At 42.7% G+C, this 17,554-nt stretch overlaps 1 protein-coding gene across 1 annotated transcript; it reads right to left on the bottom strand.

The window, feature by feature from the left end:
* Positions 1 to 4,458: 4,458 nt before the first annotated feature.
* NDUFA12 (NADH:ubiquinone oxidoreductase subunit A12) lies at positions 4,459 to 16,459 on the bottom strand. Its single transcript, XM_035347328.1, has 4 exons — positions 16,303 to 16,459; positions 13,691 to 13,773; positions 13,332 to 13,419; positions 4,459 to 4,731 (listed from the first exon to the last, which is right to left on the bottom strand). The coding sequence occupies exons 1-4, from the start codon at positions 16,389 to 16,391 to the stop codon at positions 4,551 to 4,553; spliced, it is 441 nt and encodes a 146-aa protein (XP_035203219.1). The 5' UTR covers positions 16,392 to 16,459; the 3' UTR covers positions 4,459 to 4,550.
* Positions 16,460 to 17,554: the final 1,095 nt, after the last annotated feature.

Below are 17,554 nucleotides of genomic sequence, written 5' to 3'. Positions count from 1 at the left end.
TGATCTAAAACTAATATTTAAAATATGTATCATAGGTAAAAGTGAAGCAGTCCATTAGAGGAACGGAAAATAGATTACCACACAGACAAAGAGAAACAAATAGGTATAATATTCTAGCAACATAAATCAATGTAAAACAGAAGTCTCTTGATTTACAATTTGCTTAAGTGGTGCTGACAGTAGTACAGATCATTTAAATAGATTCTGTATCCACTGTTGTTATTACAGAGATTAGATTACACTAAGTACTTAATGCAGTTGTGGGTAATTTACATATAGTAAAAGATAAACTCCTAAAATTTTAATTTGCTGCATATCTTTCTTAATCAACACAAATTCCAAAACATTTTGGACTTTAGAAGCAGTGTGTGAAGCTGTCCTTTAATCATTGCTCCTGCTCTAAATACCTACTTAAAAAATTAACAAGCGCTTCACATAACTCTTATTTTCACTCGTTTGAACACAAAAGAAAATTTTCATTGCAGCATCCATGCCTTCTGCCTTATGAGGTTTGTAGTGCAGGATAAACTGACCTAAAACAAGATACACGAGGAGCAACTGAGGGAACTGGGGTGGTTTAGTCTGGAGAAAAGGAGGGTGAGGGGAGACCTCATCACTGTCTACAACTACCCGAAAGGAGGTTGCAGTGAGGGCGTTGGGCTTTTTTCACAGGTGACAAGGGATAGGATGTGAGCCAATGGCCTCAAGTTGCACCAAGGGAGGCTTAGAGATCAGGAGGAATTTATTCACGGAGAGGGTGGTCAAGCATTGAAACATCGTATATATAAATTTTAAAAAACACTGCCTTTTTCTCAAAACATGCTCTTGGTATTTGTCACATGTGAACAAAGCCAAGAAGCATTCCTGAGCATTTACAATATCCATTGCTCTGGGCCATGACGTTAGGTGGGTTCAAGCAACTCAAAACCACAGGGGAAGGACATGGCCAGACCTGGCTCTGGTGCCAGCTGTTCAGCATCAGGAAGGCCCCCGGAGACCCCAGCCCCTGCACAGGTTGAGCAGGGCCGAGCAGCAGAGCGCTTCCCTTCCCTAACCGCTCGCTGAGGAACGTCTGGATGCCTGAGCTGCCATTTAGCCTCCATGCTATTGAAGACACATTTTGCCAAACAGGGCTACTGCAGATTCATTAGCTGCTTCCAGCATCAAAGCCCATATCATGTCTCAAGAGAGCACTGGAGAGTGTTGTCGGTACACACCTACAGCACAGAACCTCTGCAAGGCAACCTCCACCTGCTCCAAACCTGCAGAGCCAGGGCGATTTTTGGTCCTTAAGATGAAAATCCAGAGGCCCAGTGAGCAGCGTGCTGCTGATGGACGCTGTCAATGGAGCAACTCTTCAATGGGAGCGCAGAGCTGGCCTGGCGTGCTGCACTACCAGGGCAGTGGTGAACCCCACAGGCAGTCACCGCAGTGGAGGGGGACAGGGCGGGTGTCCTGCATACCTGACGGCTTGGCCACGGCACATGGGAGGCTGGCCAGGACTGGGGACGCACAAAGGTACTCATAAAGACACAGCTTCAAAATAAAAGCAAGTGTCAGCACTCTGCTGCTCCTGGAGGAAGTACTTGTCTTCTTAATGGGACACGATTTGTGTGTCAGAAAGTTGCCTCTTTTAAAGTCACATTTAGTGTAAGGGGAATGTTCCTGTCATTGCTTCTGTTGCACTTGACTGAAGACACCATCTGCTGCAGCACTCAGCCAGCTTGGCATTTAAAATGTCATTTAAACCAGAAAGCAATTGAGCATCCTCCATCTACTGAGACAGATGTCATCAGCAAAGGTGAACTTCCACAATTGAAGGAGGTTGCTGATAAAAAGGCTGAATCACAGGAGTGTTCACAACGAGCCCTGTGAAAGACCGCTATTGTTCCTTCATACGTTCACTCTCTTTCCTGTACGTATTTTCTGCAATCTCCCTTGAGGAAGCAATGTTACAGGCACTACCAGTGAAATTCTGCCTCTGAAGTCCAGCACGTAGGGTCCCTGTGGGTTAACGCAGGACCAGCAGGTTTCTGCGCTCCCCAGAAATGTGACTGATGGCATTTTCCAAACTGAATGGCCAAATCCTAGGCTTCGTTCAGCTCCACGGGGCAGGAAGAAAAGCTGTTTTCCTGCTGTTACTTTCCATTGGAACGCTGCTGCACACAAAGCCGCATAAAATTATAAAAATTGTGCTCCCTCAACATCTCAGTTCCAGATGACAGCAAACACCTGTACCACCTCTGAGTCTGTCTCTTCAGAAGAGGTGTAGAAAGTTACTACATTACTGTCTGTTCCCTAAATGCAGAAAATTATTCTCAGCTGCACATGCTGGTATGTCTTGAGGTTGCAATCAAAGAAAAAAACACAAGAGAAGGAAGAGGCATGGAAGAGGTAAGAAAGCATTAAAACAGTAGAGGCTAAAACTATGAACTCTTAATTGCTCTACCTGGGCATGTGCCTGTAGGACAAATAGAGATGAATGGTGGTAATGAAGGTCTTAAACAACTCTGGGAGAAATTTGGTTCTTGAGGTCAACTAATGTCCCAGGGTGAAAATATTGGACAAGTCCTTCCTAGTATGGCATATATTCCTAGTATGGTATAGATTTACTTTTCAGTTGTGCTCTGTGCTTTTAACGTAAATTAAACATTATCCTATTCAGTTACTTTAGGAGATCTCAAAGTGCTATGTCCCACTAATAGAAATAGCAGCTTCTACAAGGACCAGCTACAGCAATAAAAGGAGTCACCGTGTTGGGTGTCAGGGGCCCACAGGGCTCCCCTGGGAGGTGAGGCCAGGGCCGTGCTCTGCCGGCCCCACCACCGGGCAGGGCCAGGCCCAGCAGCTCAGATGGCGGCGCCTCAGTGATAGCACAGGAAAGAAAGGGAAAACACATTGTGCAGAGAGGAAAACAGTGAGGAGCAGCCACGTGAACATCAAGGTCAAAAAGCAGGCAGGGAGGTGCTCCAGACAGTGGAAGAGAATCCTGTGCAGCCCATGGAGAGCCCACATGGCGCAGGGGCAAAGTATGAGGAGAAAGTATTATCAGAGACAAACCTGCAAAATGACCACAACCAGGCATTCCCCGTCCCGTATGTTCCTCAGGGCAGGAAAGGGTGGAGGAATGAAGGAGTGAAGCTGAGCCTATGAAACAGGGGCAGGAGGGAAGATGGTGTTTTGATATATATTTTCTGTCTTCACTTCTAATTATTTTATCATTTTAGATACATATTAACTGGCAATAAACTAAATTCAGCTCTGTTTTGCCTGTGACAGTAACTGGTGGTTGATATCCCTGCCTTTATCTAGACCCATGTTCTTGTTCATTTTGTTCCCTCCTTCCACTGAGAGGGAGGCAGGGGCCGGGCGGGCATCAGGCCAACATCGACCCACCCGTCAGTGACCTACAGGCCTGGTCATCAGACAGAGGAAACCTTGTGGAGAGCGCAGCTCTGCTAAAGAGCACTACCAGAGCTAGCAGTAAGAATCAAACACCTATGAGATGCAGGAAAAAGTCACACTCCCTAATCTCTTTAACTTGCAAATTTCTTATTTTTTTGAGAATGGGTTCTGGTATAACTTTGCGTCTCTATCTCCCACAGGATGTACTCCTAAGCTTCCATAGACCTTTAAGGTCCTGTCACAGCAGGACAAACATCCCACCCCACACCCTTGTGAGAACATCTTCTAATGAAACCCGATGGCGCAGAAGCAACCAGTAAGATATTTGTGACAGGGCTCCAATCTTTGCACCTGCCTGAGTCAGCAGGATTCCTGGTTGGACACCAGCTAATCATACAGCAACAAATCAAACACCCCTAGGAGTCTGCCTGACAGGCAATTTGAAGCAAGTTCTCTACTGGCAACGCTCGTGGGTCTTAGTCCAAAACCAGTGCACTGAGTGGTCAGTGATGATGCACAGAAGCAGGGAGCAACTTCTGTGCCTGCTTATAGTTGAGTTTTCTTGGGGAATGAGATATCATTTGATTACTGTAGCCTTGCATGTTTTATACTACCTATCACACCATATTAAAATACAGCAACACATACCCTGCACAAAGAATTTATGAATAAAAACTATGAGACCTTGACTGGCCTTAATCTAACTTGTCTTGCAAATATTTAAACAGACTGCTTCCTAAAGTAGTACAGGAATTATATATTGTATGCCATGCAAAGAATGTAATAGGATAAGGCTGAAAGCTAAAATCATGGATTTAAAATTTATATTTGTATTCTTTTGAATGGTACAAGTGTGAGAACTGACTGCCACAGGAATGATTAGCAAGCTAAAAAAAAGTTTGAGAACCACTTGAAAAGACAAGAGCCACTGATAATATGACAAAAAGCCCAGTCTCTTGTTGAAATTAAGACTTGCCATGTATTCTGTCCTCTACATCTTCCCCGTGTTTTCTCATTTGATTCCCCCCCCCCAGCTCAATAAACTAAACCATAGCAGTTATAGGTTTTTATTTTAAACAAAACCAATGAAGATACAATTTACACTGAAAGCCAAAGTTGAGGCAAATGACTTCCTTTTTTTGCTGTTACTTGCTGGCTGTTGTAGGTGGGATCCACTCGTGTATCTTCTTGCGAGTAGTAGAGTAAGGTACGTACTGCTCAGGAGTACCACTCAGATTGAATTTATGGTTCTCCCAGATAAATTTACGAGCAACTGGTGGATGAGTAGTTGGAGGGTCATCCGTCATCGAGTGAAGCCAACGATGCCTTAAGAGGAAAAAGAAACATTGTTAAGACACATTAAGGAGCATTACATGATCTATAACAAGTCTTCCTCCTGACTCCCAAAGGTTCTCTCCACTGAAAAGTAAAATTTATTTTCACGGGAGCCAGAGGGAGCTGATTTCATTCTAGTATAACTTTGAATGAGACTACAGGACAATGATGTAAAATAATTACATAAATATAACTGACAGATAACAGTTCTGCTTCAAAGGAAGTGAAAGTACACCTGAATTTGAATTTCCTGTTCCCTTGTAGGCTTAGATCAAAAGGTCTCTGGGCAGGGAGTATGTTGTTGTTACATGTTTGTATAGCCTTAGAAGCCAGCTAGTTCAAGGCAGGCACTACAAAGGGCAAAACCAAAGCTTTTTTAGCAGAAGACTATTCTGTACAACAGTTCCAATACCCATCTCCAAAGCCTTCATGAGGCTGCCACTTGGGATATATGGACTAATGATGCAAATTCACCTACAACAATCATGTAAATGTTTACCGTCTCCACAATGAGTAATGGGGTAATTACCAAGTGATTACAGACATTATCCTTTACCTACGAACTAAAGGTCAATCCTCCCCTGTGCAAATAACATTAATGATCAAGCAAAGTATTTTCCGTAATAATTTACTGAAACAAAACAGCAAGAATTGATTTCACCCCATTTGTATTTCAGTGACCAAAGCAACTTTCAAACCTCAGTCACTGTTATTATATGCCAATTAACTATGCACACAGCATGAAGTGCATGTAATGACAGAAGCGAGTTTTCTGTAAGCCTATGTATATTTTTACTGAAGCGGACTTAAAAGAAGCTTCTGCTAATCAGCTTTTGCCAAAGACTTCACCTAAAAATAAAAAGCCCTCTAATTCCAGGTATTAGAGAGCCTACAAATTACATCCTCAGCCTTTAGCAACCATTCCTGCAAGCTTCATTGATACATCAATACAAAACCACAATAAAAGTAGTATGACATAGATGCGTGTGCTTGACTGACAAGTATATTCTTAAACTGAAGAGCTCTACAGAAGGTTGAATAATTTTCAGTCAAGTAGCTTCTAAATGTTTATTTAGAAAAAATCCCAACTTTGGATATAACTTTAGAACAAAATTTCATGTAAAAAAAAATGTCACCCATATGTTCATTCTGTAAGGAAAAAAAAACAAACAAAAACCTCAAATGAAAGCCACACATTGTAGGACTAACAACGGCCAGGAAATTGACTTGAATACAAAACTGGATGGAACCATAAGATTCTTTGAAAATAAGATAAAAGCTTGTTCAGAGGTAAAGAACTACATCCTATGGGAAAAAAGTCATCCACTTATGAGTTTGAAGATTATACACAATTTCAGGTGAAGTGGCCCAATGCAACATGGCTAGGAGGAGGATCCCTCTCTTCCTCAACTCCCCTTTGTAAATCTGGTATCACTTGAACTACATTTGTCCCACTGCTTCTATTAGAATAAAGACTGGGGGTAATGACTTCTGTCTGGAAGGAGGAGGTCCATATCACCTCCATCAATCATGCTATGGCCTGAGGATACAGGATCAGGCCTTGCTTGGCTTTAGATCTGGTATTGCATGCCTCGGAAGGTGCCCTGGCCACCTTACATAAGGTCAGAACTTTGTGTAAAGGCACTCTACCAGATCAAAGCCATTAAAAGAATTCTTCATGCTAGCAGGCTTCCCACTATGCGGGACATCACTTGTCCCATCAGGGCTTGCACCAAAGACAGCAAAAGCACTGTAAAACAGCTAATTTGAAAGAGGTGAGATCATATACCCTACAAGCCAGCTCTCCATTGACAATACAAAGAAACAGACCTGTGGCACAGGATGAAGGGACAAGATCCCAGTACCCATACATATCCTGCCAGCACTGACTGTGGACTGCATATCAATATGCTCTGCATCACTCCACTCAGCTTTTCAAACTCACTTACCGTAACATGCGGCGACAACTTAACCACGTACACCTTCACCTACTGACATTTCTGGTAATAGCAGATAGGAATCCTGCAAGCAAAAACCTATTTTTGTACCTGTCACCAAGCCTCACCATCCTCCCAAGCCTCCCACTCCCTCGAGAGCCATACAAATCACCAGGACAAAAAAGAAAATTGTTTTCTTGGCTAGAAACACAGTTACAAAGGCCCTGAAAGATTGGCTGGGGCAGGTGGAGCACAAGAAATGTATGAAAGCTTAATTTAAATTGACTAGATTTCAAGCTTACTTGACGCCTAGCACTTCTTTCTTTTCAAGGGTATATACAGCATACTCCTTGAAATGGGAAAATAATTATTGTAACATTGACTTTATTTACCCATTTAAACTGGATGACAAAACAGAATAGTATTATTCTGTAATTTAAACTTTGCTTTGCAGTTTTTCTAAGTCTAAATCAATGAAGTCTCTTAACACACAGTATTTTGGAGTAGTCCAAGTATTTCTACATTAGCTTTCAGGATTTTCTTACACTAAAACATGAAATTGAGCTCAGGTTTAAAAAGATCTGCAGAAGAAGCCCCCTTGAAATCCCACTTTCTCACCGGAAAGTAGAAACAAAATTGTTTACCTGTGAGACACAGCAGTATAGTCACAGGTACTGAAATACTTATCTCCAGAAGAGATTTTTATTGTTGTTCACTCCCATTTAAGCAAAACGAGAACTGGAAACTTTATTTTGGGAAGGCTTTCCCTTTGACAACTTCCCTCAGAGAGTCCTTTGAAGCCCTGTTGTCTCATAGACTCTATTCCCAGATGCTCAAGCTTTTCATGCACTCGACAGAACAGCATGAATAAAGAGATGTGACATCTTGCAGATGGCCAGATTTCTATACGAGCTTTACGCATAAATCCACGCATGGAAAAACAGGATTCAAGAGCAACTAATGACTTAAAACCTACAAAAGAAGCAGATGACTTAGAGCAAAGAAAATAAGAAAGATAAAGCTCTGAAGAGGCTGGAGCAGCTTCCTGAGCTGCAGAGCAGAGTTAGTACCAAACAGTCTGAGGCTAGTAAAGCCTCCGGTCTTTTGCTTGGGTAACAGATGAGGCAGCCATCAACGTACCTTCAAATGCTCTATGCAGAATCTTCTCCCAAGTCTTAGACAAATATTTAAAAGCAAGGAGATTTCAAACTGAAGCTACAAGGGACCGGAGCCAATGATATGATGTACAAGCTGTCAAACAAGAACCGATGCTATACAAACTGCGTAGCTACTACCATATGTGCATCTGCAAAGTTCAGGCACTGTCTACGTAAGTTCAGGAAGCTTGCCAACTTGACAGCATCTACTTCTTTTCCAGCAAGTTAACTGTGTTGCATTAAGACAAAAGAGAAGTGAAGACGTGTGTTATGGTCAAACGGCAGAACTATTTTGGTGGTTTCCCAAGTCCTTTAAGTGAGCAAGAAACCATGGCTTTAACTTTGGCTATTATATGCATAATAAGAGGCTCTTTTAAATTATTTTAAAGATGATCCTCACTTATTCTTCCAGCTCCATGTATTGGAAGGGGAGGAAAAAAGGACAGGAAACATTTTTATTTGTATACATGTGGGAGATATCTGATTTCTCAGGCAAGCTACCCCAAGATACCATTGGACAATAATGTGACTAACCTATTTACCTAAAAACCACTACACCAGCATTTAATCTAGTTATAAAATCCACAAGTTTATTGTAGATCTACTGAAGGGATGAAAATCTTATTTCCCCTCTCCTTCTCCTTCCTCTCCTGATCAATCTTTTTGTTTTCCTTACAGGCACTCTAGAAAAACAGCAGTTTTACTAGAGAGCAGCACATTCTTTTACATTTCTTTGTGTGCTAGCACTGAGATGCTACATTCCTCCCTCCTTCAGCTGTCAGATCAACTAACGAAGAGGATGTAGATTATTAAAATGAAGTTAAATTTGAAATTTCATTGTATGAAGCTAGCACTCCTATAGCTCCTTCCAAAGATGTCAGATTTGCACTATGAGGAAACAAACATCAAAGTGCTGGACAAACATTGCACATACAACGAACGATGCTGGCAAAACAAAGCGTTCCTGAGAAAGGAGAAAACTATTCTGCAATTAAGATGCCGCTTTCTCCACAGCACATAGCTTACATTGAAAGAATAAATCCAACACAATTCAAATTACATTAACCAGGCAAATGGTTAAAAAAAAAGCATGCAGCCAGTCATGAAATGCTTTGAATATGATACAAAGGAGTCAGACCTCCAGCATCCAACAGGGTATCATGCCTCAGCTTGCATGGACCTTACGTACTCTTCAGAAGCAGCCTTATCTGACAGCACAGCCCTGCTGGAACTGGAAAACTGGGTTCTAAGTTGCCCCTCAGTGGGCTCAATCTGAGTCTTCCAGAATTCCCTATATGCAAACTTGTGCTCCTCCAAATTCCAGCCAGAGCTCCAGGATGAGCTGATTGCTGAACAGTTAATAGCTATCCACAACAGGAATAGGCAGGCATGCAGGGGACTTCTGCATGAGAAATGAACGTAACCTGAAAATCAGGACTGATATAGGGAATTTGGGGAGGACAAGAAGAATGGTACTCTCTTCTTTGATCCCAAACAGATTAAGGACTGTGAGATGCTTAGCCCTCTCCCCTCACCTTGTTTCAGTGGAAGTAACGGGAAATGTCTTATTTGTGAGAATTAAAGAATCAAGAAGCACAAGCCTGGAAGGGATTTAAACACTGTGCACACGCTCTAGATCCAAGGAAGTATCAGCTGCATCCACATTGCTCCCAGCAGACACCTACTGAAGTTGTTACAAAATTGATGTGATGCTGGCTTACTAATCTTCCCAAACCAAGTTACACCAGGGAAGATAAGCAGAAGTTTTTAGTGGTAAGGATAGTAGCGTCCAATCTGTACTTCTGCTGCTGCTATTTAAACCTACTACTTCCTACTCTACCCATCTATCTTTGGAAGACAGCCTGTGCCTGTCCCCTCTGCAAAAGATTAAATGCTTAAACGTTATACCCATGGTCATTTCTCTCCTTCTTAAGCAAACAATTATTTCCAGCTGTCCTTGGAGGTCTGACTGTACTCGCTGCTCTTCCCTAAGCATCTTCCACTGGTCCACAGTTTGCTTGTTTGTAGCTTAGACTAATAAGATTTTTTAATTATATTTTTAAACAAATAACCCCCTACAATGCCTCCTCCCAAAAAGAGCACAGTACCTAGAGTTGAGCACCATGCCCTACATAAAGTGTTCCAGGTAATACGCAGAAAGGAAGAGTTGTTTTGCATGAGGGCAGGCAGTAATTCTTTCTGCTCCTTAGGAAGGCACACTTCTCAGCCGTATGATAATGGGGATTTACTCAGCCTGCCATCCCTCAACACTCACATCTAGGAGTTGGACTTGATGATCCTTAGGGGTCCCTTCCAACTCGGAATATTCTATGATCATCCTGCAGCACTGCCAGTTGCTCATTTATCCTCACCACTTTCTTGCCCTTTTTTTTTTTTGAGCCACTGGGAGAAAGTTTTGCAGGTAACGAGTGAATCCATATGCCAAGTTAGGACAGGAAGTGAATGCGAGCACGTGCCACTTGTACAAAATAGCATCCTGTGAGGCTCCTGGAGATGATTTGCTAACCTTAATACTTTTAGGTTGGGAGATAAATGAATGAGGAACCAAAAGTGATATCAGCCCTTCTAAAGTAGCAATAAAATGGAAATTAGCTCAATACACAGGACAACAATTAGAGCAATTCTTAACAGCAACATCTATGAAAGCAGTAAATACAGTGCCTCTATGCACTGGTGTGAGCAGATACAACTTTATCACTGTATGTTCACACGATCAGCACATTAAGAAATGGAGTTCCACCGAAATACACGCTCTATACGTTAAGAGATGAAACAAAGGTTTTGGCTTTCAAAGCTAACTGCATAAAAGACATCTTTATCCAGGAAAAAAAAACGCCCAGTATGCTGCACAGCACTACAAGAAGTTTAATACTCATCATTCCACAAGTATTGAAAGGATTGAAAAATAATCTAATTAACTTGTTTCCAACAAAGTAGATACCGTCATCTTGATTTTGATAAGCAAACCCAGAGTCAAAGAAGAGGCTAAATAAGATAAATTAAGTCAAAATAAACCACAAGGCAACTTTAGAACAGCTGCAGTCCCAATTCCCTGTATAGAAATCCTGTCAAAACAACTTTTGATTTCCTTCACACTGCTTTCAGTGCATCCATTGTCAAAAATCTCACACCAATTATTTCAGAATACTGAAAACATTCAGTAGTTCACAAAAATGGTGCCACACTACATTACATACGAGATGTTTCTTCTGGCTGCTTTCTCCTTTTCTCCAATACCTGACGGAACGTACCTGCTGGCTTAATTAACTCCTATTTTATTTTTTCCAGTACAGCTGTTCTCAATGTTTCCCAATATACCAACATTTTCTTTTTTTTTTCCTTCCCAATTCATGCATGAAATGCAAGGTTCACCTGGCTGTAGCTCAACAGTTGCTCATATTCCACAATCCCAAAGGCACATCACCGACCGCAAAATCGTCCTTTAGGATGGCATGGTGTCTTCAACAACCAGGAACATGCAGAGAACCTACCTGTAGTATGACTTACATTGAATAAAAGAAGAAAATGTGTTTCCTGCGTATCTGTTGTGCTCTTTATTCTTCCCAACAAAACAGTGTGCCTATACGTAGGCATACAGTAGGATTTTTATAAGAATGCTACAAAATCATGATAAACTAGCTAGCATTACCACTAAAAAAAAAAAAAAAAAGGAGAATCAGAAATCTCTAGGTTAGCCTTGGTCTTAAACCAGGATCTTGTTAGAAGTGCCATCTTTACTCATGATAATTGCTAAATGTTTTCTGAAACTAACACTAGCATAAACAACACAATAAAACCTGCTTCCACCCGCAGAGGGTATGACAGCAAACCCAGGCAATAATCCACCGAGATGAACTAACTAAAACCCCGAGTCAAAAATCAGTGTTGAGAAGCAGCATTCAGCTCACAGCCCAACAGTTACGATCGTACTCAGTATACTTCCTCACTGACCCGAGGGAGGGTGACAAACGTTCCGTTTTCCATCTTTGAAGGGAAGTGCTAACAAACATTTTTAAAAGTGGCAGAACAGATATTATTATACTAAGGACCAAGTAAAACTATTAACAGAAGTAATTTCACACAGTCCAATCTCCAACAAATCTGGGGGTTCAAAAAAAAAGTCAGTTTCCTGTGCAGTTGTACAACACCAGAGCTCCATCCACAGCAACTCCTACAATGAATTAAGTCTGAAATTAGACATCTGTGCCATGTTGAAAGCCTATGATAGTATAATATCAGATGGGGAACAAAAGAGATATTTATTACAAGCCAAAATACTTCAATTTTGAAAAGCTTATCTAAAAATTGTAGAATTAAAGGTCAATGATTTACACACACACCACAAAGCTAGGATTCTTAAATAAGAATAAATATCCAAGGTTGCCATGGGCTATATGAATTTCTCAGCAATTTATAGAAAATACTGCAGAACCTGACAAAAACATCTTAGAAGGCAGGGCTGTTTACCCTAGAAATATGACTGATACTCAGGAAGAAACTCTTTGTTGTGGTTTGTAAGGACACAAGTAGCAACACCAACACAAGAACAAAAACTAACAGCATGTCATGATTAGGATAATCTTGAGAACAGGCAGAGTCTTATAGTTTGCAGGATAAGAAGTACATCCTAAAAGCAGTTATTATGCAGTCAATATGGACCAGCATGGACTGGCACAAACGTGCTAGTTGTGATGATTTCAGATTTTCATGTCATTTAAAAAAAAAAAAAGCCATCAAACTCTCACCAGAAATGAAAGTGTTAACTGCATTAGACTTAATTTAAAGACAGAGTTTGAAACAAAATCGACTACCTAGCCAACCTACCCATATTCTCAAATCATCTAACGAGACCCACATCATTTCGTTTCTCCTGCCCACATCATTTACAAGCTACTATTCCAGACATTTGTGCATATATGGAACTTTTTGCACTTCGTTGCAGTGTCCCAAACCTGCAGTGTTTCTGTTGCTTGTGCTGGAGCACAAAATAAACCAAAAATCCAACGCAGCATCCAGTGCCTGTTCCGACAGTCACCTCAGTCACTGAACATCCCCTTTCCAAGAATGTTATTCGAAATTGTGTTGACGTAAGAGCTACAAGAACAGGCACCTTATACCTGCACAGAGCACTCCTGGACACAGGAGCTAACAGCAGCTAGGTTTTAGATCAGCTTTCTCCTATCACTCTTTAACCAACAAATGGTTTAATCACAGAATATCTTCATCAATATTTGTTTTAATCAAGGAAGAACCTCTTCATCTATGGATGCACTCTGTTGAATGGTACCTTCCTTCCACAACTTAAACCCCTTCTAAATTAAAACTAGCCAGTCTGCAGCCTTCTTGTCATACATAACGATAAAATCCACAAAAATGTTACCAAAAATGCCATTTTATTTTCTTATCTTGTGCTGTGTAATACAAGAAAACATACAGGCAATTGCACAATTTGCCCACGTTAAGTGAAATGGCTTACCACTCAGGGGGCACCATGCTTCCATCAACTTCCCAAAACGTATTTTTGCCGTTCATTTCAGTACTATATATGACCCATCTGTGTCGACCTTAATTAAACAAACAAATGCTGCATTAGCTTAAGAAAATAAGTTATTTTCATATAAAGCTATGTATCCCATAGTTATCGAGTCAGATTGAATATGTTTGCAAAGGAACTGAGGGAAGCAGCAGAGAAGCAGAGGATGTCAAGGCATTTCTACAAGCCCCCTCTCTAAGACTTAAACGAGTAAATGCACGGCAGTTGGGCAGGCAATAAAATCTAATTCACCAGCAACCCATACGAAGCTGGATGGCCATTCAGGATGTGTTCACACGTACCAAAGAAGTTTCTTTTGTCTTCGTAGTATTTGTTTCCATATTTGTCAACTCCTACCAGCGTACCAGTCTTCAAATCATTGACCCTGTGAATTCCCAGAACAACAGCTTTAATTGACTTTGTCCTAGAATTAAATTGGAATAGAAGTGTGGGGTTTTTTGTTTTGTCTTTAAACCAAGAGGTTGGTAAAAATCTGTAATTAAAATTCAAGCACACGCATGTAAAGCAAAAAAAAGCCACCAGCTTCTTCAGGCCTAAGGACTGCAAAAGCACCACCAGTTCCTGCAACTAATACATGCCTTAACTGTGTGTCCCACCGACAGGATAACAGTCATACCGAAAGGCTCAGGGGGCTATTTAGAAGCTCGTTATAGTGGAAGATAGATTGTGCTCTATGGTAGAGTTGTTTTAACACCCACAGAATCTTAAAATACTGTGTGAAGGGAGTACCACAGACACATGCAAATTCAGTTCGCTGAAGATGTTATCATCTCCCTCAAGTTGCTTTTTACAAGTTCAGTTTAAACTGCCCCACAGAGTGGTCAGCATCAAGTAGCAGAAGAAAACTTTTGTGTGGGCACAGACCTCTAGTGTTGCTGCTTGCCTAAAAAATCCATGCTAAACCCCAAAATTACAATAGTTTCCTTCTATCAGATAACTATGAAAAAATGCAAGAATTTACCCTGCCACTCTGAGACTTCCAATGGCCCAGATAAGGTATGTTCTGGCTTCAACTCTTTATGTACAACATAAAGATTCGCATTCTGTGATTTGCATTCTCTTGATACAATCTTTAACGTTCTCCTGCCCCCGCCCCAATCCACGTGTTTGTTTGTTTGTTTGTTTTTCCTCTTCACTAACATATATCCCAGGTGGAATTACGTAAGGTAAAATTGTCTCTCAAAGGTTTTAGCTGCCTGTAGTGTTACAGGCACTCTCAGTTCAATTCCAGGCAACGGAACATATGCTCATATGCATGTTTCCTTAGTTGGGAGTTTAACTATTGTATAAGCCACTACATCCCCCTGAGAAAGTTGTTCGTTACTTCTACGTACTCTGGAAGAAGAGCCCATCATCAGTCCACCCAGGACTCATTTTAAACTTCCACGCTCCCGGACAGAATTATCCTCTGACACTGCTCTCCTCTGCCACAGAAACTCTCAGTTACCTCTACATTATTCAAGCCTGAGCTTTTACCTTCAGAAAAAGAATGGACATTTCACTGCTGCTCTCTCCCTTCCTTCTTCCCTTCTCTAATTTGCAAGAGTTGTTATGCCCTTGTCCCAATCTCATGCCCTCAATGCCATTATCAAACACTAAGCAGTACTTATGGCTTCCAGAGCAGAAAACGGCTTTCCCAGCCAATTTCACTGAGCCCTGAGCAAGGAGAATGTTTCTAGGCACACAAACCCTTAATAATTCAACTTCTCCTGCATACAATTTGATCTAGTTTCCTCCTATAAAGGAAAGGAGTGAAATTCAGCCTAAGAACCTTGCAGAGAATTACTCTTCTGACTTGGGTAAATAATTTTCCCAGTTACCAACTGCTTCTTCTTAAACACAGTAATTGTTACAAGAAAGATGCACCTTGGTTACTCCTCCAGCAAGCATCAACTCTATTCCTTGAGCTGGGATTGAGGACTCAGTGACTTGAGAAGGAGAGGCAGCGAGAACATTTGTAGCTGGTGCAGTTGTGAGGAACAGGTATGATTCTGCACCCAGCACGCCTCTCATCTAACTTCATTCTTCCAAAAGAAAAGGGAAGAGCGTTGCCTCCAGCTTTGCCTACTCCCTCTTTCTGCCTAGCATATAGATTGCAGGCTGTGCTGGCACCTTTGATTCACAAAAGCTCCCTAGCAAGACATCAAGATGAGTTTAAGAGAGGCACTCAGCTGAAACCTAATACTCCAGCTCCTAAATATTTTTTTGTTTTACCACCAGAAGGAAATTCAGTGGTATGATGGTCATATAAGGCCATGGCACCTGGAGCCTAACAGGGCTGGAAGCACTGTGATTGTAATGACAAGGTGAGCATCTGGATGTCACAGAGCAATAACGAGGTGCCAATTAAACGACACGTGGAGGAAGAAAAAACCCCACAAGCTGATGCTAGGATTTATCAGGTAAGGCACCTCCAGTGAGCAAAGCAAGCACGTACAAAACCCACTGTACCAAAACACTGCTGAGGCCTAATCAGAAATTGTAGAAAGCGTTTTAAGTGCTCAGAACAACAACAACAAAAAAAGATACAAGAAATAACAGAAAAGGAGCTATTATGATGACTGGGGGGAGGCTCATAAAGCCTAGCTTATCCTAGCATGAGTCCTTGAGGTGTAGCAGGGAACTCTACCTTCGGCAATCCCCCCGGCCCCACACTCCTACCTCCCTACTACTGACAAGGAAGCAGCAGCAGCTTTCTGGCCGTCAGGTTACACCTGTAACGCTCCCTCTGCTCCGGGCCCCCGCTACAAAGCCGATCCCGTCCCCATGACCCCGTCCCGTCCCTCCCCGCCCCGGGGCCCGGCCCTCCCGTCAAGGTGACCCGGCTGGGGCGGCAGGCCGGGAGCGGGGAGCCGGGAGCCGCCCCCGCCGGGCGCCGCGGGCTCGCCGTTACCTCAGCAGCTGCCAAATGGCGCCGCGGACGCCGCCGTGGCCGCTGAGGTGCTTCAGGGCCCGCTTCGCCACCTGCACGTACTCCGCCATCTTGGGGCGGCGCCGGCCCCGAGCCCGCCCCGCGCCGCGTCCCGGCCGCTGCCCGAGGCGGGCGGGGAAGGGGCGGGGTCCGCCCGCCATCTTGTGGGCCGCTCCCCGCCGCTGCTCGGGGCGGTGCTGCGAGGCACCGGGCGTGGCGGGAGCCGGGCCTTAGGGCTTCACGGGGTGGTTTGGGGGGAAGGGACTCTTAGGATCACCTGGTTCCAGCCCCCTGCCGTGGGCAGGGATACCTCCCACCAGCCCAGGCTGCCCAGAGCCACCCTCCACGACACCACCAAGTGGACCACCAGCCCTGGAGCTCCCACCCCTGCCCGCCTTTAGCCAGGCTGTACGTGCCCAGCTCCCTCACAGCCTGGCCTTGCCGCTGCACATGGCCATGGCCATCGTGACGACCTCCTGGAGCTCCTGGTGTCCCAGGTACAGCTTTGCTAGGTACAGCTCCTGTAGAATCCTGCTGTAGCTCTATAGGCTGGTCTGTGCCTTTCAGCTGCTTCATACTGAGGAGAGAAAAACGATCGTGCAGTTGTAAACCTTTGTGAAAATGGTCCCGTTATTTTTTTAATTATTTAATTTCACTTTTGCACTGATTCAGTGCTCTGTCATGTCACCACAGCCTTTGTTCCATGGAATGTCTCAGGCTTCAGTACACCTGCAACAGGTTATTTGCATTTTCACGATCAGAACTCTTATAAAATTTATGAATTATTGAAATATGCTCTGATTGCTTTTCATGTCGCAGGCAGAAAAAACTGGAGACATTCATCATCAGATGTAACTTGTTTTGTTGCAACTTCCTACACGTAAACCTTTATTTTGGTATAAACTACTGAAGAAAACTATGAAAGACAAATAGTTTAAATGAGGTCAGCCAATTTTTGAAGCATTAAATAGGTTCAACTCCTGAACCAATTTCTAAGCCTGTTCATGTAGGGATCATCTGGGATCATCGCCATTGACTAAGAGTGTAATTCCGTGAACATATTTTCTGCTGGCAGTGATATAACCTGGGCTATTTATTTATTTGTTTGTTTTCAGAGGGTTAGAATGAACAAACTCTGATTGGGTCAAGTGAGATCTCCATTGAGAATTTCATTGTCATAGCTCATAACTGCTCGAGTCCTATCACATCTGCTTACATTGTTTCTGCTGATGTC

Source organism: Oxyura jamaicensis, chromosome 1 (assembly GCF_011077185.1).
Source record: "Oxyura jamaicensis isolate SHBP4307 breed ruddy duck chromosome 1, BPBGC_Ojam_1.0, whole genome shotgun sequence".
In the NCBI taxonomy this organism is placed as follows: Eukaryota; Metazoa; Chordata; class Aves; order Anseriformes; family Anatidae; genus Oxyura; species Oxyura jamaicensis.
This window is presented reverse-complemented; position numbering and strand designations above follow the sequence as displayed.

Coding starts and splice junctions, on each gene's coding strand:
- NDUFA12 (XM_035347328.1), bottom strand. CDS start 16,391: ATGGCGGAGTACGTGCAGGTGGCGAAGCGGGCCCTGAAGCACCTCAGC. Junction 13,420..13,690: donor AGACAAAAGAAACTTCTTTG/GTACGTGTGAAC, acceptor TGTTTAATTAAG/GTCGACACAGATGGGTCATA. Junction 4,732..13,331: donor AGCATGGTGCCCCCTGAGTG/GTAAGCCATTTC, acceptor TTTCCTCTTAAG/GCATCGTTGGCTTCACTCGA.